This window comes from Pseudonaja textilis, chromosome 2 (genome assembly GCF_049901715.1).
Source record: "Pseudonaja textilis isolate UNSWEBS1 chromosome 2, rPseTex1.2, whole genome shotgun sequence".
Taxonomy (NCBI): domain Eukaryota; kingdom Metazoa; phylum Chordata; class Lepidosauria; order Squamata; family Elapidae; genus Pseudonaja; species Pseudonaja textilis.
In genome coordinates this window covers 138,810,471-138,830,326 of record NC_141991.1, presented here as the reverse complement: position 1 = coordinate 138,830,326, position 19,856 = coordinate 138,810,471, and the positions used below count along the sequence as shown (strand labels likewise).

The 19,856-nt window shown below is 39.8% G+C and overlaps 1 protein-coding gene across 2 annotated transcripts in view; it reads left to right on the top strand.

Moving 5' to 3' along the window:
• Positions 1–10,617, top strand: part of EIF4B (eukaryotic translation initiation factor 4B) — a 33,011-nt gene extending 22,394 nt beyond the window's left edge. The window contains exons 9-15 of one of the 2 annotated variants that reach the window (XM_026713759.2): positions 590–827; positions 1,507–1,616; positions 3,625–3,841; positions 6,794–6,852; positions 7,028–7,142; positions 7,671–7,743; positions 8,468–10,617. In XM_026713759.2, coding sequence (XP_026569544.2) covers positions 590–827; positions 1,507–1,616; positions 3,625–3,841; positions 6,794–6,852; positions 7,028–7,142; positions 7,671–7,743; positions 8,468–8,548 — 893 coding nt within the window. In that variant the 3' untranslated portion in view covers positions 8,549–10,617. Of the gene's footprint in view, positions 1–589; positions 828–1,506; positions 1,617–3,624; positions 3,842–6,793; positions 6,853–7,027; positions 7,143–7,670; positions 7,824–8,467 lie in introns of both variants that reach the window. The other variant, XM_087925482.1, reaches the window with a different exon arrangement.
• The last annotated feature ends 9,239 nt before the right edge of the window (positions 10,618–19,856 follow it).

Genomic DNA, 19,856 nt, shown 5'->3' with positions numbered 1-19,856 from the left:
ATCTGGAATTAATGTCTATGGAGATTCTCTAGTCATCCAGGTTATGGCTGTCCCAAAGATGCCTTTTCAAGAGGCAACTGGACTTTCTGTTTTTCCTTTGAAGACGTTTCACTTCTCCTCCAAGAGCTGAAGAAGCTTCTTGGGTGAGAAGTGAAATGTCTTCAAAGAAAAAACAAAAGTCCAGTTGCCTCTTGAAAAAGCACCTTTGGGACATCTGGAATTAAGTTTCCACCCAAGCAGTCCTTTTTTTCTCTCTTATCCGCATCCCCCCATGTTCTAGTATGCTGACCTCAAAACACAAGAAGTTAGTGGGAGAAGTGTCTCAAGTAGATTGCTGTTATGGGGGGTGGGGGTGGCGGTGGAAGAACTCTTGCAGAAAGATTGTCTTTTGATTCTTGGTAGTTCTCAGGTTCTCTGCAGCCTAGTTTAGGTAAGCAAGCTGTATGAAGTTTCATGAGTCTTGTGCTGTTGGATTTCCCCCAACTCTTCAGGGTTTATTGTGTCTTTTTTTGTGTGTGTGTTCATGCACAAGTGTGCATACCGTTAATTTCTCCAACTTTATTTTACTCCCCCCACCCCCTTTCCTTAGGTTCTACTCAGAGGCCAAAACTGAATTTGAAGCCCCGGAGTACTCCCAAGGAAGAAGATACAACTGTGGCCCCTGCGAGTCAGTCTAGCCGTGCAGCTTCTATCTTTGGAGGAGCCAAGCCTGTGGACACTGCTGCAAGAGAGCGCGAAGTCGAAGAAAGGCTACAAAAGGAGCAAGAGAAGTTGCAGCGCCAACTGGAAGACGATAAACCCAGGCTAGACAGACGGCCCCGGGAACGGTGAGCAGCAGAAGGCTATCTTCTCTGCAGAGAAAATGGTAGTTTTCAGAAAGGAAGCGTCCGCAATTCAAAATTAGGATGACAATCTTGCAAATAGACTACATATATAGGTAATCCTCGACTTACAGCCATAATTGAGTCCAAAACTTCCGTTGCTAAGCGAGACAACTGTTATGTGAGTTTTGTCCCATTTTAAGACCTTTCTTGCCACTTCCGTTAAGTAAGTCACTGCAGTCGTTAAGTTGGTGACACAGTTGTTAAGTGAATCTGGCTTCCCCGTTGACTTTGCTTGTCAGAAGGTCACAAAAAGGGATCATATGACGCTGCAACTGTCATAAATATGAAACCATTGTCAAGAGTCCGAAGTTTGATCATGTGACCATGGGCATTCTGCAACAATTATAAATGTGAAAAATGGTTGTAACTTCAACGATGTTGTAATTTCGAATGGTCACTAAACAAACTGTTGTAAGTCAAGGACTACTTGTATTTATCTGCACTTGGTCAAACACTGCCAAATACACCTGTATCCTGAACAGCCCCATGTCTTTAACTTGCCTTGAAAAATTATTTGCTGTGTGATAGGCATCACTATCTTAACCACCTTGGGGTGAGGGGAGAGTTTTGTAACAGTGTCCTAAAAGTGCACCCTCGGTTATTTATCTGTATATACTCTTAGGCACCCTAGCTGGCGTAGTGAAGAAAACCAGGAGCGGTCAAGGACAGGAAGCGAATCTTCACAGACTGGCAGCACAACCCCTTCTGTGGGGACTGGCCCAACAGGAAGAAGTAAGTCCATCCAGATATTAGCAGTAAACCTTTTTCTTGCTGGAAAGCCCTATTAAATTGTTCCAACTTGAGCCAGCCCTGCCATGGGTATATCTGAGGTTGAGATTCAGTTGAATGATATTATAAATAAGTGCATCCAGATTTGGAAACCCATGGATTATTTGAATGGGCTAAGTCCCCCATTTGCCTGATGTTTGCGTGATGTTGTAAATCTTTACTCTTAACTACTTTCTCTTCAGGATACTGCTCTGTGTATTGGGTGCTTCTGCCACAGAAGTATCTCCTGAAGGATTTGTTGTAAGCTTCTTGTTTTTGCTTACACTCTCCCTCCCAAAGCTCAGAATTGAAAATTAAGCTATATCTATCGTAGTATACATTTCTTCAAAGTTCTGGGGATAAATGCCTCAAAGGTGCTTTTTCAAGAGGCAACTAGATTTCCTTGTTTTTCTTTGAAGACATTTCGCTTCTCATCCAAGAAGCTTCTTCAGCTCTGATTGGATGGTGGAAAATGGAAGGATTTATTCTCCTTACAGACAGCTGGTCATTTGCATACATTATTTTAGAGAGTCATTAACGCAATCTGGCTCATCTGGGTGGTGCAAATGCTTGTGGAGCCTTGTAACTGTTAAAAGGACTGTGTTGTAAACTGGAGATAGATGATGTCGTGTCTCTCCTGTTGAGAGGGGGCTGAGATAAATTAATTCATTTGTGATCTCTGATTTTAAATGGAAAGTCTCAACATAATCAAGAAAAGCCCTTCATCCAGACATCTTCCCTTCTTTTACACGGGAGCTGAATTTCTTAATCCAAAAGGCCACCTCATACACACTCCATCCAAAGTATATCTTTAGGCGCAGGGTGGGTGGGGTAGAGAGCAGGTTGTCAGGACAAAAAATCAAGGTCAAACACAGCTATGAGCCTTAGCAGAAGCAATAAGAGCATTGAACCAGTCAGAGTGACCTACAGTCTTTTCTTCCCTAATTCGTAATTCCCTTTATTAGGAGTCCCAAACAATGTTATCAGGTTATTTGAGCATGATCACAATCATTTCAATCCATTAAGGAACAGCTTTGATCTAGGGAGTGGAAGCTGGATGGAGTCATATTCAAAATTTTAAAAAAGCAACTTAGATTTATATTCCTAAATATATGACACCACACGGGTGTAGGAATTACATTAACTTTAATTAGCTGATTCCTGAAAGCTGTGGCATCTTTTATTCCCGAGCTGCCATAGACATCTAAAAAAAGTAATGGTACCTCACTGAAGAACGGAGGGGTGTTGGTGCTGTACTTAACAGGATCCAAAACATTTCTTCCAAATCATTTTCCAAGGGTGTGTATTCTTAAATGCATCTTAATATACAACACAACCCTATTGTAGAGGTCAGTAGGGCCATCACAATAATAAATGAAGGCAATTTTGTTAAGGTTCATAGACCAGATATATCAGCAGCCTGAAAACGTTTGGAAAATTTGGAAAGCCAGAACTTTTGGGAAGAGAACAAGGCAGCACATTTCCTCCTTTCTCATAAAGTTTTTATTGTGTTCTCTTTCCCCATTCACAATGAGATTTGCTACGGCACCTCTTACCATTAGATACTATTATCATATCAGACTGTTTTAATGTGATGCGGGTAATTAACAGGGTGAGACTTCCCTAGCCTGATTATTATATTCTGTTTAGGCCAGGAGTGTCCAACCTTTTGGCTTGCCTGGAACACGTTGAGTCAAGAGGAATAGTCTTGGGCTGCATATGAAATACATAATATAATTAATGTATATAAATAATAATCCATTATTACACCTTGTGGATTAAATATAACATCCAAATGGAACCTTTTTCTACAATTATACACTGCATTTGCAAACTTTTTTTGGCAACTTGATGGTACCTTTTGGCGAAACATGCTGACTAATCCTGAAACATTCAACAACACCAATAATACGTTGAATAGCACAGCTGTGGAAGGAAACTCAGTTTTCTGCCTCCTATTCTACCGTTGTAGCTTCACGAAGGAGGGAGAGTGAGAAGTCATTGGAAAATGAAAACATCAGCAAAGAGGATGAAAGTCTTTCTCCAACCTCCAAGACCCCTAGAGAAGAGAAGCTTCCTTTGAAAGTAATGCCAGCTCCTCCTCCAAAAGAAAATGCCTGGGTGAAACGAAGCAACTCGCACCCAGCACGCTCACAGAGTTCGGACTCCGATCAGCATTCCCCAACAAGGTGAGTTTAGAGAACGGAGGGTGCTGTGTTGCTGGGGGTTTTCCCGTTTCCTCGTTACAGCAACATGGATTTTGAAAATGTGGCAAAAGGCTGTGTGATTCGCCAATGTTGTGGCTTCATCAAGAATCTTCTGAAATAAAAAAATTCTAGCACCATTTCAGAAGGGGGGAAAATGGCAGAGCAGGTAGGGACAGGGTCCAGTTTGTTGGACTCCCAGTCCTTATCAGATCCAGCCAGCATGTCGAGTAGACAGAAATGCTAAGGTTTCCATTCCCTGCTGTGAAGCAGGTAGACTCAAGTTCTGTGTAAATAAATAAACTGGATTTGCTGCCTTAACGTTCATCATTCAGGAAATAGCTCTCAAATTTAGACAAGTTACCTGCCTGTCCTCTTTAGCAGAACAGCCTTACCTTCCGTAACTTAAAAGAAAAAAAAGAGCTGCTAGTGTGAATGAGTACAAGGTATGAAAGCAATATTTTGCCACCTTAAAAAGTTTTAATTATTCAGCTGCATTTTTCACCTCACAAATAGGAAAAACATTAAGTTGAAGTGTTAAATATTTGGGGACTGCTGTGATGGGATGGTTAACATATTGAAGCAAGAAAACTCATAGCCATAAAAACTCACAGGGTGATTGTGGGCCAGTCACCAATCATTCACTCTCTGCCTAACCTTTCTCAAAGGGAGGGGGTGATTTGGGAAAGAATGGGAGGAGAAAGTATTGTGGCTCAGTATAATTATAAATTCATTGCTTGAACTGAATAAAAGATTAGATATAAGGCTAGCAAAAACTGAGTGGATGGATGGATTACCTGTATCAAAAAAAAACTGCTTAGTGACTAAAATGACAGCTCTCTGTAAGATGGTATATGATAATCACTAGTGCTGGTTTTTAATAATACTACAGCTTAAATAAACAAAGTGTAAAAATTCTAACTTAGGGTAATCAGAAATTCATATTTACTTATTATACTTGGGCTTTTTTAAAAATGCAAACTTTTATGCAAGTCCGTATCAAAGTAAGAAGCCTTTTTGACATACATTTTCTGCATATTAGAATTTTCAGAGAAATAAAAGTGGCACATAAACTTCCACTAGGTCTTCCCATCTGTGAAAAATGCTTTATTTTCAACTTTCACTGAATATGTTCATAGAAAGAAGTAAATGCACAGGCTACTGAAATAGCAAGAAATTCAACTGATAATATTAACTCTAAATGTTAACTCTATCAAAATTCCCTAGATTTTATTTGTTATTCTGGTCTCCATTCTGACAGGAGTTTCATTACCATAAGTATTTTATCTGATTTAAGATGTTCCCGTTCCCCTGCCAAATGCTCACTTGTTTTGAAAATTAAGCTGTCATCAGTTCTTCAGTTTGTTTTGGTAAAACACTCCCATTTCCTGTAATTCGTTTAGTCTGTCTGTAAGCTCTTGACTTAATTTACATACCTGCCTTGTATTAGTCATGAGGAATAGGAAGAAACTTTGGGAGGAATGTCCTGCACTTGGACTATTAGAAATCATATTGAGTTACTTCTGTCTGCTGAACTGAACCAAGTATTGATTGCATTTTGTCTAGCCAGAACCTGGAGACCAGGTGATCACCAGCAACTTAAGCGGCACCTGAAAACAAACTGGCTCTAGTGTAACTCCTCCTGCTGGACGTTGTTACATGGAAGTATCATGTCACAATTAATATGGAAACTGCTACATTTTGTAGAAGTTGCAGTTTCTGGGTGGTCTTCACCAACAACCTATATAGATCATATTTCAGTAGTCATAAAGTGATGAGAGAATGAGTGCCCATTGCCAGAAATGGCCACAATTGGTGTATCAGGCACAAATGGGCAAAGACATTCCCCTTGGCATATCTTTCACCAGCTGCTTCAGCAATAGCTTAACAAACAGCTTTCTGGGAGAGAAAAAGCCCATCAGTATCTGAGATTAGTTTTGGCTTAGAATTAGTTAATTTCTAAAACATGAGCCAGTTATGAACTGATTTTGAGACTGTCTGATGCTCACCATTCAGATCCTCAGTCCTTCCAAGTCAAAATTTCTACCACTTCTCATTAAGTCTGAGATAGATATACCCATTCACATCGACTGAAACCATCTGCCGAGATGTTTCTAATTTAAACCATCTTTTAAAAATATTTGAAGACACTACAAGTACTCCTCAAGTTAAACGATAGTTGGGGGTGGAATTTTGGTTATAAGTTGCTGTGGTTGCAAGTTTGGGCACTGCATGACCAGATTTGATTTTATGACCGTTTTTATGGTGGTCATTGAAGTGGAATACAGGGTCATAAGAAGTGTAAATACATTTTATCCAGTGGGGGTTTTGTTTTTGTTTTTTAAGGGAAGATGGCAAAAATTACAAGACACAATCATGTGACCTCAGGATGCTGGCAGTAGCTGTAAATATAAGGTGGTTGTTAAGCCCCGAAATGCAATCATATAACTGTGTGGATAGCAAACAACCGTAATTCAAGGATGGGTCAGAAGTAACTTTTTTTCAGTCCATTGTAATTTTGAGTGTTGGTTAAGCGACTGGTTGTAAGTCAGAGGCTACCTACACTTGCCTTTCTGGTTAAAAATTGGGATAACATAATTTTATGTTAATTCAAAATATTTACAAGGCCAAGCTACTATGTAACAAGCACAAGAATCTGTTCTTATTTTGCAGCAGTATGTGAGGCATGAAAGCAGTATAATGGTCCATTATTTGGAGAAAGCATTTCCAGATACCTGTATCTATTTTCATCTGAGAGTCCAAATTACTTGTCCTAAGTTTTCATTATTCAGTCAGAAAATTGTGTGGTATACTTTTCAGTAGTTTGCCTCTAAGATGTAGGTTGAAAGGATTATATTAATTGTTCCGAGGAGAGAAAACTGACCAGATATATCATGTGTGCGCAAATTATTTCAAGTATTAACCTCTGTTTTGCAGTGGCAGTCAAGCTGTGTTATCAGAAGATGGAGTGTCCTCCAAAAGTGCCCCACGAAAAGGTAAGGCTGGAAGGTGTGCAACCTCATGGGAAACCTGCAGGGAGCTGAAGCATTTCAATGAAAAGACCTGTCTCCTCATAGTGTTTTCCTTAGAAACCAGTGGGTAGCCAAACAAGTCTTGCCATTTGATGTATCTAGAATAGGATGATGGAAGCTTTCTCCTGCTTTGTTTCAGGAGATGAAAACAGACCTGATGGGGGAAATGAGAGTGTTCCAAGGGGACGAAGAGGGAGCTCTGGCCATGGTCCTGGAGATGGAGGCAGCAGAGACCATTGGCAAGACCTGGAAGGGTAATATATTTTTTTTAGTCATGAGCCACTGTTCAGTGGAATGGAATATACCAGCGTTTCTCAACCTCGAAAGCTTGAAGATGCGTGGACTTCAACTCCCAGAATTCCCTAGCTAACCTTGCTGGCTGGGGAATTCTTGGAGTTGAGGTCCACACATCTTCAAGCTGCCACAGTTGAGAAACTCCAGTTCATATTTCTTCTGGAAGAGAGACAGTGATCATAACAAGTGGCGCTGTTTATCTTGCACGCATTTGTGGATTACACTCAGTGGTTTTATACCTGGAAAATGGGCCTGCTGGAGAACCCTTAGCAGGGAAATTATTACTGAGCAGCCCAAACTCTGCCTATCTAATTTGTACCACTACCACATTGAGAATTATTATTATTTTTTTTGTGAATGATACAATACTTTATCTTACCCTTTATATCCTCTGGCATTGGGGCTTGGAGGCAGAGTTAATGCTCAATGATAACATTTTTCTCTGAATTTGCTTGCTAAATTAACATGGTAGCATTGTTCATTTTTAGGAAAGAAAGCAACGAGGAGCATGACTCAAGATCTGCACCTGAGCCAAAGAAATTTGAAGAGAACCCTGTCCCCGTAAATACTGAGCCTACTATTTTTTTAGGGAATTACTGTTAAATACAATGAGGATTAGGCAACTTTACTGACTAAAATGGGTTGGTACATACTGGGATTCACTTGTCTTTCAGCAGTTACCAGTATCGAAATAGAAATGACAATAATGAGAAGTTGTACTATATGCATTGTGGTTTCATGCTAGGGTTGTCCTATCTTCCACTGAGGCATATGTGTCTTAATAAAGTTGAGAATAGCTGCCTTTTGTGACCCAAATCCTTTGAAGTAGAAGGCAAGCTTCCTGAGATGATAGAAGGAATTAGTTTGATACAGTAATTATGATAAATATAATAGAGGTTAAAATGGCTTTTAAAAGGGAAATATAGATATATATATAGAGAGAGTTATCCCACTGTCTTGGGGGAGCCAAGTATCAGTTTTCTTAATGCTATGGAAGTTGACTTAAAATGAAAAAGAAAGAACGAATTCATTTTTCTGGGGTGCAAAATTTGCCTGGGAGACAGAAAGCCCTTGATTTATTTCTTAGGGTCTCCAGTTTAAAGAATTTTGGCATGATCACCATTTTGCTTGTTACATGCAGCATTTTATCTGCCTAGAATACAGAATACCATTTATACCACTCTATTCTTTATAGAAGGTCTGAAATACAATGTACAAATCACCCAAAACCTAATGCCGACAGTCATCGGTATTCTGATCGTCTTCTTTCCCACTTTTCTTGCAGAAATTTAGCTGTGCTAGCAAGTATGCTGCTTTGTCAGTGGATGGTGATGACGAAGCTGAAGGAGAAGAGTATGCTGACTAAATTCTCCATCCCCCTCTATGTTGTCTCCTAACCGGTTGCCATCCAGGAACTTTTGGAGAGCAAAACCAAACCTTTATTCAGACAAGACAGAAAAATAAAAGCCTACAAGTGAACATCTCCTGGGAGAGACCTTTCTTAAACCTTTCTTTTAAAAAAAAATAAGAAAAAAAATGATATAGAATTTCTCTTGCATGCTGCTGCAGCCTTTAAAGTATTGAACTTACTGGAGAGATCCCTGCAAAAAAAAAAAAAAAAAAGTACAGCAAGAGACAAAAAAAAAAATGGCAGGTGTCTTTTTAAAAAAGAAAGAAAGAAATAGGCCCAGTGTGTGTTTGAATGTTACTTCACGCTGCTTCTAATCACATTCAGAGCCTCGGGTCCTTTCCATTAAGAGCTAAGGTTAGTGCTTTAGTAGGCTAGTGTGTGACTGAGCGCATCAGGAATATGGACGGCTAAACCCCGTCTCTTTCCCTCTTTTGGTAGCTTGGGTGGCTTCTATAATATAATCTCAAAGCAGTTAATGCACTGGGGAGGAAAAGCAGTATTATCTTAATTAGTTGAAAGAAGGGACCGGTTAGCTTTCAAGTTAGAAGATTACCATCTGCCCAACAGGTATCTTGGGAGTTTAGGTGCATGCCTTGCTTTTCTGGTATGACGGCTGCCCCCCCAAAAAAAAAAAAATAAAAAAAATCATCTGCCTTTAGAAAGTGTTACTGAGAGGCAGAACACAAGGCCTTTGCCTCTCAGGACCCTCTTCCTAGAAGTTTCAGGGCTGTATCCCACCCACTCCAGAAATTGGCACCATGGACAAATTGCTTCAGTACAGAAAGCCACGTTTCATTCAGCTCCTACGAAACCAGCCTCCATGTCAGTAGTCACTTGAGCTGTGCAGTGTCGGTGCAGGGTGCATACGGATAGACCATGCAGAAAATAACTTTATATGTTTGAAGCCCCATTGTTCTAAATTTCTAGTAACCTTCCTAAAGGTACTGTGCTGTATGAAGGAATGCTGGGGAGCAATTTAATTTTAGGAGATTATAAACTTTCCCTGAAGTGTTTTCTGTCTGGTTTTAATCATTGAAGGGCAATCACTATACTGTCACAAAGTAATAGCATTTTTTTTTTTCAAATTTAGAGCACTGCTTAAAGAGGGTGGGGGCCATTGAAAGACTGGTGGAGCATCTTCCTTGCATCACACGATGGTTCATTTCCCTCCTCTAGCTTAGGTGTGGTTCGGCAATTTGAATAGCAAAGTTTTGGTTTTCCTTTTAATTTTCTTCTTCAGAAAAACAATAGGCTATCAGAAGTTAAACTCGGGAATAGGAATTTCTGCCACTTGTTGTTTTAGCATTCTTTCATTTTTCTGAGGGGAAGAACAAATTGCAGCACAGGGAACAGAAGCAGCACAATGGTTTAGTAGCCAGTTTACAAATGCATAGACGCAGGAAGGAAGTATCTGCCTAGGACTTGGCTGGATTTTATGAGATGTGCATGCATTCAGCGGGGGCTATTTTACATAATTTGGGGAGAAGAACAATGTGATTTTACTCTTGAAACAATCTCAAGTTATATTAAATTAAGGATCCAGGCTATTGTAAAGTTGGTACAGTTAGGGTCTTATTTTCATAACTTTTAAGCTACAACTAAGCCGGCTTTTAGAAATGGAAAGAGTATTGTCATTTCTCAAAGATGGGAGATGGAAAGTGGGATGAGACCTGGTGAGGGCAATAGATGGGCTTGAAATGCATGATTGCTTTGAGTCTTTTAACAGTGAGGAGCTGTATTGGAGAGAAACTGCTAATTTGCAAATCCCAGAAGCATTCTCTTTCTTCCAGCAATCTTGAATATTCTGTCTCTACTATCAGGACAGGTTCATGAGTGGATTGAGGTGCGTTTTACACATTCTGAAAAACATGTAAAATTTGTACAAAATATCTTCCATGAAAATGATTTGTAATCTGCATGGACTTCCTGGGAGATGTCTTTTATTATGTAAAATTCCCCTCCCCACCCTTTCTTGGTTTTTTGTTTTGTTTTGTTTTTCTCCAAATAAATAATCTTTAAAATAAGACTTCAGAGCTAAAATGGTCCTTTTGAGAAGATGCTGCTTCTATCACAGTAGATAGGAGAAGTCTGCTCTCAGATACATGAACGAGCAGGATTCCTCTGCAGATCAACAAAGGGGAATCTCTAAAGTAGAGTCATTTTAAACTCCATTAGGATTTCTCTGAGAAGTGGAGAAGCTTTACTTGAATGATAGTTTGCCTTTGATCGCCAGCTTCCTGTTGCGGGACTGTACGGAGTGTATTCCAGATTGCATTTTTTGATTTAGATCATGACAGACCTGACCGCAGACTTTTTTCCCTTAGTTTGCAAAGGTTTCTTTTACTCCCAGTAAAACAAATCTTAGGCTCGCTTCCTGGTCTTGGCCCTACCCTCTCCATCTTTTCCCACCTCCCTAAGGATTATTTGCAGAATGGAGTCTTATGGTACTGATGTGTGGGCAGTGCCAACGTAGGTATGTTGTTTCCTTTAACTTGAAATTAATATACAATGACATTCATAGCTTTGGGTTTTAAAAATGCTTTCTGAAGTGTCCAAGGTGTTCCCTGAACATTCTGTTTAAGCTTTAAAAGCAGATCAATATTTCTTCAGATTTAGGGAAAGAAAGGTTAACGAGCAAAACAGATTTCGTTCATTTAACGAATTTATGGTCAAGGGCGCTAAAGAGTTGTGGGGTTTGGACTTGGGTTCATTTGGCTTTTGTAAAGGTTTACATCGCTTATATACTTACTTCAAAATCAAGACATCCCCAAAATTTATTTTCTCCCTTTTTGTTTTGGATTTAAGGCCAAAACAGATAATAATTGGCAAAGGCAGAAAGTAGCTGTGAAAAGCTACCATTTTAATATCCTGTGGCCATTTACGGTTAATTCATAAATCATCTTGGAGATACCACAGACTTGGCACATGCACCTCTTGTCTTCTACCATGGCATGCATCCTTTTTGGAAACTCTGGGTAGCAGTAAGTCTTCGGTGTTAAAGTCTGTTGGAGCCAAGGGAACAAGTGGATCCAAGGGAAAAAAGAAGACATAATTTTTACCAACATTAATAACACTGTTAGAATTATTTTATGACTTGCTGGAAGCTTTACGATTCTTCTTAGGAAAGAGTTTGGATATACTTTGGTACACGTAATCGTTGACTTACGACCACAAATTGAGCCCAAAATTTCTGTTGCTAAGCAAGACAGTTGTTAAGTGAGTTTTGCTTCATTTTGCAATCTTTTCTTGAATCACTGCAGTTAAGTTGTTAAGTAACATAGTTAAGTGAATCTGGCTTCCACATTGACTTTGCTTGCCAGAAGGTCACAAAAGGAGATCACATGACCCTGGAAAACAGCAAAGGGCATAAGTATGTTGAACCAGTTGCCAAGCGTCTAGATTTTAATCACGTAGACCATGGGAATATTGCAGTGGTCATAAGTGTGAAAGTCACCTTTTTCAGTGCTGTTGTAACTGAACTGTCACTAAATGAACTTGTAAGTCAAGGACTATCTGTGTATGTCATCCATAAAGAATTATAAATTATATAATGACAAAGAATCTTCTGTGAACTAAATTTACTGCTTTGGAAGCCCAGAATACTCTGACTTCTTTAAAATTTGCAGTGAGCAACTCCGTACTAAAAAAAAATGCCCTGAATATAATTTAGTAAAGCTTCTGAACAACTTAGGTATATATATCCTTGAAAAACTACCCAGCTGTGGAGTTTTGCTTTCCTATCTAACTTGTACTACCGAGTTATTTTTATTCCACAAGAGAGAGCTGAAGAGCTGGCGTCTTGTATGTTATTCTTTCCTGAGAAGTCATTTTCTGTAGACCCAAAGAGTATGGAATTAGCATTTTAGGTGTTGAATTATTCAAGAGTCCCAAGCCAGTTGCACAATTAGTAGATGTGAAGACTTCCTTAAATTAAGCTCAACTTCTGGTAACTATGAAGTCCAGCTACAGCCTGGACTTCAAGGTTCTCCCTTCCTAATCAGGTAGAATCTACTTAGCTTTTGCAAAATACTTTTGCAAAAAGTATTTGGATAAGTATGGGTTCTCCACTTATAATCTAGCTTGAATTATTTGCTTTAAGAATAGCAGTGACCTCAAACTAACAAGTGAGGCACTGATAGATCTTTATATTCTGCACTGTTGGTTGAATTCCATCAAGAATAAACTATGCAAATTAAACTTGTCTATATGAATTCTTCCAAAGTCAATTGATAACCCTTTTATTATAGAAACTTAGATGAAAACTTCCAACTGATTTTCATTGAACTTGCCAGTTGCATCTGATAGATCACTGTGGATTAAGGCATGAATATTGGCCTGATCAAGCACTACAGTTTTTAGGTTATTACATTATATTTCTCAAATGGTTTATGTACGTTCTTGGCAAAGGCAGCCTCTGACATCAGGCCAGGAAGGAGAGAATGGTAAAAAAGAATAACAGTTGTGTTCTTGACTGGCACTACAAAGGAAATAATACAGATCTGTGCAGAACTGAAGTTCAACATTGGAATGACAATTTATACACACACACACACATATACAATATATTCAATACAGAAGCCTGATGATGGCAGATGAGATTCTGCCGAAACGTTGCTACAACTTTAAAAGCACAACTACAATGACATGGGAAAGTACCCGAACAAAGCTGAATACCATACATGTAAGTACCCGCGAAAACTTAAGAAAACATTATACACACACACACACACACACACACACACACATATTTTATAACACCTTCCATTGCAGAATACAAATGAGCTAGAAATGTGACTTTCACTACAAAATTGGGTATAATCTTACATGTAAGAGTTCCTGACTTGCTTTTCAGTGGCACCTGAGGGTTTGCTTCAGTTGAGTGCGTAGGAGTAATCAAGAATCAGGTTGAGCTAGTTCCCTGTCAGTGCTGATTTCTTAGGTTTTAAAGTCCCACAGCTAAATCTCTTGCCTTAGTGCCCGTATTTATTTGCATACAGAGTATGAAAGGAGCCTCCACCTCACAAATTTCTCAGATTTGCAGAAGGAGGCTCCGTTCTGAGCGAATTACATTCAGAACTTTCCAAACCTTGGAGATTTTGGTGGCAAATCTTCCCCTTGGTGTATACATACTCTGAGGCATGGGATCTGCTAATCTTGGCTTTCTTCACTATCGCAGGGTAATACTTGTTGGCTGTTAACTGAGTAGGGATTTTCATCCCCCCCCCCCGAAACTCAGCTAAAAACGCTTGGAATCCCTGTTGAAGAGGTGCTAGCAAAGTTCTAGAAAATGGCTCTGTTCAAATGAATTGTTTCCTCCTTAATTTCTTAAGAGCAGCAGTCCCCAACTTTTCCAGCTTGGCTAGCCCTGGGGGAGAGGATGGTTCTATGTGAGTGGTAAGTGCGTGAAAGCACCCATTGTTCACACCCGTAGAGCTGCATGTGCGTGCACTTACCCCCCACTTGAGCGACCTGGTTCTGAACAAGCTGCAGTCCACTAGTGGGCTGCAACCAGTGGTGGGGTTCAATTTTTTTTTACTACCCATTCTGTGGGGTATGGCTTGGTGGGCGTGGCAGGGGAAGGATACTGTAAAATCTCCAGTCAGAGGTGGTGTTTGCCAGTTCTCCAAACTACTCAAAATGTCCACTACTGGTTCTCCAGAACCTGCTGAACACCACCTCTGGCTGCAACCCAAGGGTTGGAGACCCGTGTCGTGCAGAATCCCATCAAATTTTTATGGAATTTGAGTTCTGAGGATCACAGTTTGAAAGACCCTGTTCTAGAACATCTGCTTTTCTTGAGATACTTTCTTCTTTTGTTTGGTTTTCATTTCTATTTGCATCTCCCATGCTCATACTTTCGTTAAATTGTCAATATTGCAGTAGAAATACCAGCAGATTTGCAGTTGGCTTGGATCCCTATGGCTCTGAGGGCTCTCCTTTGTAAATGCCAGAGCTGCAGGAGCTTTCCCCTTCAGATGGACACAATCCGCATCTGTGTGAGTCCTGTAAACCACCAGGCTTTCATGAAATGAACCGAACTCATGTTTTACAATCAACCACTGAAGGTTGCTGGCTCCACACCCCTTTCTAAGGCATTCGTTGTTGCGTCTTGGGCAATTGCAGATACTGATAAATTGACTAGCCAGGATGCTTGAACAGTCCTGGTGGACATTCTCAGTCTCAAAGCATGCTGTTGATGTTCCACTATATTCCGTGCCAAAAGAAATGCACCGACAAAGGGTTGTGGCAGTCAACGCTGACAGGCTCTGAACATGACAAGAAGAAATGGGAACAGATGTCCAATCTGAACCACCTGTATGGGCTCCAGCTTCTCTCCTGCTGGGGGCATGACTACTTCAACAAACTTCCATACAAAGTGTTGCTTCTTTTGCTCTTAACGCAGTTGCTGAATTGGAGTTCTTTAGTTGCTATGGTAGGAGTGTGCAATTTCAACTCAGGCCAAGCAAAATTGAGCGGCTATGGGTTCTGGGTCCCTCTGTTCCAGTGACTCATATCCTTTAGTTATGGATGGGCTTTCAACTCCAGCTGCAACTGGTGCAAAATGTACAGGGTATTTTGCACTCTGAACTTCTTTTAGGTTGAGCAAGTATCAGCCATGTCCAGGATAGCCTTTGTAGGGATGCCTCTTATGTGCCAAGTGTGCCTATTTCTACATTTAATCTAGTGGTTAAGGCACCAAGCTAGAAACTGGGACACTTGAATTCTCACCTTAGCCAGCTGGGTGACTGGATTTGTCATTCTCTTTCAGCCCAACTCACCTTATAGTGTTGTTATAGTAGGAAAAATAGGAAGAAGGAATAGGTTGACCATCTTGAGTTATGTATAAAAATAATAAAGGCAGAACCCAAAGGTGCATTTTTAAGAGGCAACTAAACTTTTTTTTCTTTGAAGAAGTTTTACTTCCTATCCAAGAAGCTTCTTCAGCTTTGACTGGTGGGGAATGGGAGGATTTATACTCCTTACAGACAGCTGGTCATTTGCATTGTTTTAGAGAGTCGTTCAGGCCACTTGGAGGTTTATCTGTATCCTCAGGATCACCTGAGTAGTGCAAATGGTCATGGAGCCTTCTTAAAATTGCTGAAAGGACTGTGTTGTGGCATTACTCAGGTGACCCTGAGGACACAGAAAAACTTCCAAGTGGCCTCAATGACTCTAAAACAATACAAATGACCAGCTGTCTGCAAGGAATATAAATTCTTCCATTCCCCACCATCCAGTCAGAGGTGAATAAGCTTCTTGGATGAGAAGTTAAATGTTTTCAAAGAAAAACAAAGTCCAGTTATCTCTTGAAAAAGCACCTTTGGGATAACCATGACCTGGATGATTGGGAATCTCCATAGACCAGGGGTATCAAACTCGCATCGTCACATAATGTATCACCACTATTTTCCCCTTCGCTAAACGGGGATGGGGGTGGCCAGCATGTGACGCATCCAGCCCACAGACTGCCACAGATGACAAAGGCAGAATAAAAAATAAAAAATAAATGATTTCATAGCATGCTTGCTTCTATTTGGACTACGGCAACCCACTTCAAATATCCCTGGTTATCAATTGGTACCTTTGATGATCATTTAAGTTGAACACAGATTTGGCTTGAGTGGCCTTACAGGTGCCTTTAGAAAGTTAAGCATCCCAAACTCTCCAGATGTAAAGCAGGTCAAGAATGCAATTCAGCTCTTGCACAGGACTGGATTAAATCTAGTTGCCAATCGTGATCTTACCCTTGATGGAAAAACGGACCTTCGAATGCTGCTTTGATCAATAAAAGCAACGGATTTGTTTGTTTTATCTGAAAGGAGGGCAGGGAGAGTGTCAGGGAGAGGCCCTGAAGTTTGATTATTTTCCGTATATTTCTGAAGAAATCAAAATTAAGTCTCTTTCCACTTGCACAATGGGGCCTCTGTGCCAGCTTCCCTTGAGTTGGGTTGGTTGTGTAATGCTTTAGCCAATTCCGGTTGTCTCCTCTGCCAAAAAAAAGAGATGGTGATCAAGGCTTGCTTTATAAAGGGCAGAAGAAAACAGCTCTGCTTTCGTTATGATTTGAGCTCCCTGTGTAAAATTTCTAAAGGAAGATCCTAGTGCGATGTCTACTTTTATCTGCATTGCCACTTTCTCTTGCTTGGTTGATGTCCAAGTTCCTAAGGTGGTCTAGACTTTCACTCCAGGTGTGGCTCAACTGACTAACCGTAGAGGATTGGTTTATGCATGTTCTGTAAAACATGAATTCCTAAGTAGGAGGTAGCAACAGCACCAAAACCATGTTTTGATACTGTAGAGCCGTGATGGCGAACCTATGACATGCATGCAGAGCCATCTCTGTGGGCACGTGACCCATCGCCCCAGTGCATGCACGCATGCCTCCAACCAGCCAGATGCTTTTCGGGTAGCTGCCACGCATGGTTGGGGGCCAGGGCACATGCAGGAGGCACATGCGCATATGCAGGGGCGTGGGGGAGCACAGGGGGACACATGCATTATGGGTGCAGATGTGCATGCATGCTCTCGCGCATGGGAACACTTTCAGCACGCAACGACCAAAAGGTTAGCCATCATTACTATAGAGCAATATTGCTCTTGTTCCCCCAGCGATTTGTGGCCCATTGTTTCCTAGGCTTTATTAGGGTAAAATTATATCAAAGTTGCAATTAACCTAGAGAAAAAAACAGGTCTCCAAGAATTATTAACATATCACATCGACCTAAACACAGGTAGTCCTCAACTTACGGCCACAGTTGAGCCCAAAATTATATGTTGTTAAACATATGAGACATTTGTTACATGAATTTTGCCCCATTTTATGACTTTTCTTGCCACAGCAGTTAAGTGAATCACTGCTGTTAAGTTAGTAACATGGTTGTTGAACCTGGCTTCCCTATTGACTTAGCGTGTCAGAAGGTTGCAAAAGGGGATCACATGACCTTGGAAGACACCACAACCGTCATAGAGACGAACCAGTTGCCAAGTTTCTGAATTTTGATCACCTGATCATGGGAATGCTGGAAAAGTCATAATTATGAAAAACGTTCATAAGTCACTTTTTGCAGTGCTGTTGCAACTTGGAACGCTCGCTAAACAAATTGCTACAAGTTGAGGACTATCTATACTCAAAATTATTTATTAATAATAATTAAGGGGAAAAATATTCGGAAAGCTATGCTATAAATGGAATCCATCTTCCCCCCCAAAAATAATTCTAATGCTCCAAAATAATCTTTTTTTCCCCGCAATTGTCCCTTTATCAAAAAAAATTGAAAAAAGCAAAAACAAAAATTTGACAAACATCAGGGTATCATTAGTATACAAATCAAGTGTAAATAAATCAATAATATATATACATATATATATTTATCTCATATTTAAATATATTTATATTTATGTAAATATAAACCAATCATTGGTATAGATCAATTTAAATCAAATCAAGTGTAGATGTTTCTTTCCAGTGTTGCATTATTTAGTTAGCCTTCAGAAAGAAAATGTACCTGTCTTGAGAGATTCCAAATGCTAGGACTATAAGCATTAATGCATAGCAAATTAACTATTCTCTTGATTCCATCCACAAATGTGGAAACGTCAAGATAAAGTTCAACTATATGAATTAATGTTCCACTTCCTTAGCTTCATCTTCAACAGCAATGCAACTGCAGCCAAACCCTTTTCTTGAGATATCAATCTACACGAAACACTTCTCAATGTCTGAATATCCTAAGAAATTTACATTATCTAAGGCAACCTTCTAGAGGTTTTCCAGAACAGGATATTCAAACCCATGTTTTCAGAATGTGGGTGAATAACAAATATACATTTAATCACCTTGTGGAATAGGATTATTGATAATTCCTCCATCAATTCCAATCTGGAAGTTACTAATCCGCACGCGAGCCATAAAGAATAAATTTGGAGATTACTTAGAAATTATATTCTTGGAATCCCTTGTACAGTAGATGATGTACCTTTTTATGTCCTTAGCTTAGTTCATCTAGTGGCAAAATCAAGTATCTAAATTTCTATGGAGATTCTCAGTCACCCAGATCATGGTTATCCCAAAGGTGCCATTTAAAGAGGCAACTGGACTTCCTTGTTTTTCTTTGAAGACATTTTTATTCTCATCCAGGAAGCTTCTTCAGCTCTCAGAGAAGTGAAATTTCTTCAAAGAAAAACCAGAAAGTCCAGTTGCCTCTTGAAAAAGCACCTTTGGGAGTATCCAAACTCAACATTTCAAACTTTCTACAGTGCTCATGGCATAGATTTGATCTGGGGTGTTTGAAGTAATTTAAATGGTAATTCCCAAATGCTGATTTAGTTTTCCACAGGGCCTCCTTGACCTCTGTGTCTTGAATAAAATTTGAGAAATCTGAAATCTGAATCCCCAGGCACAAGTCTGTACTTCGATACACAGCTCGGGCACTAACTTGTGAAGAATTCCTTGAAGCTGGTGACAACCATTGATGACAAAGTTGAAGAAAACTGAGAAACTCCATCACCGTTCTTCTGAATGGCAAAGAGGAGGCTGTAATGCCTTGAGGGGAAAATATTGTATCTTGACACCTAACCACTGCTCTGGGGACTGAAACAGAAAACACAAATGCCAACATTTTTAACCTAGACTAGGATACTGTGTCATACATCTTCAAAATTTAGAGAAATTGTATTTGAAACATAAGCACTAGGTTTAATTGGCTTATTCTGGTGGCTCCAGAGATTTGTTCATTTGAGGCTAACCATGAAAATGGTGTATTGGGCAGGCTTTCAAATGATGTGCATGGTCAGTTTCCATCAGAAATGATAAATAATAAATAATAAAAAAGACAAGTGCTATGAAGAATCCTCTCTAGTGTTTATCACATGGCCTAAAATGGGATTGACAGATTTTCAAACCTCATAAAATATTAGCAGTTTCATCCAGAGATGTCATGAGATTATATGCAAGAATGCTGTTTTGGTGATTCACAATGTTTCAGACATTGTGAGGGAGAAAAAAAATAGAATATTGTTTTACTTATAATTTTCAGACTGACTGGCATCTTTGGTCCCTTCTTTTTGATCCCCAGCCTACTTTAAGTCTATCTGATAAATTGGAAAACCAAAAAGGAGGCCTTTTTTTTTAGACAGCGGGGGAAAATGTTACAACAATGATGATATTTTTGCTTCCCTTACTCATCATTTGCACTCTGAGGCAGTAGTAGTCAGCCGTTCCCTTTGTAGCAATAAGATGAAGACAGGAACCTTTGCAATGTTC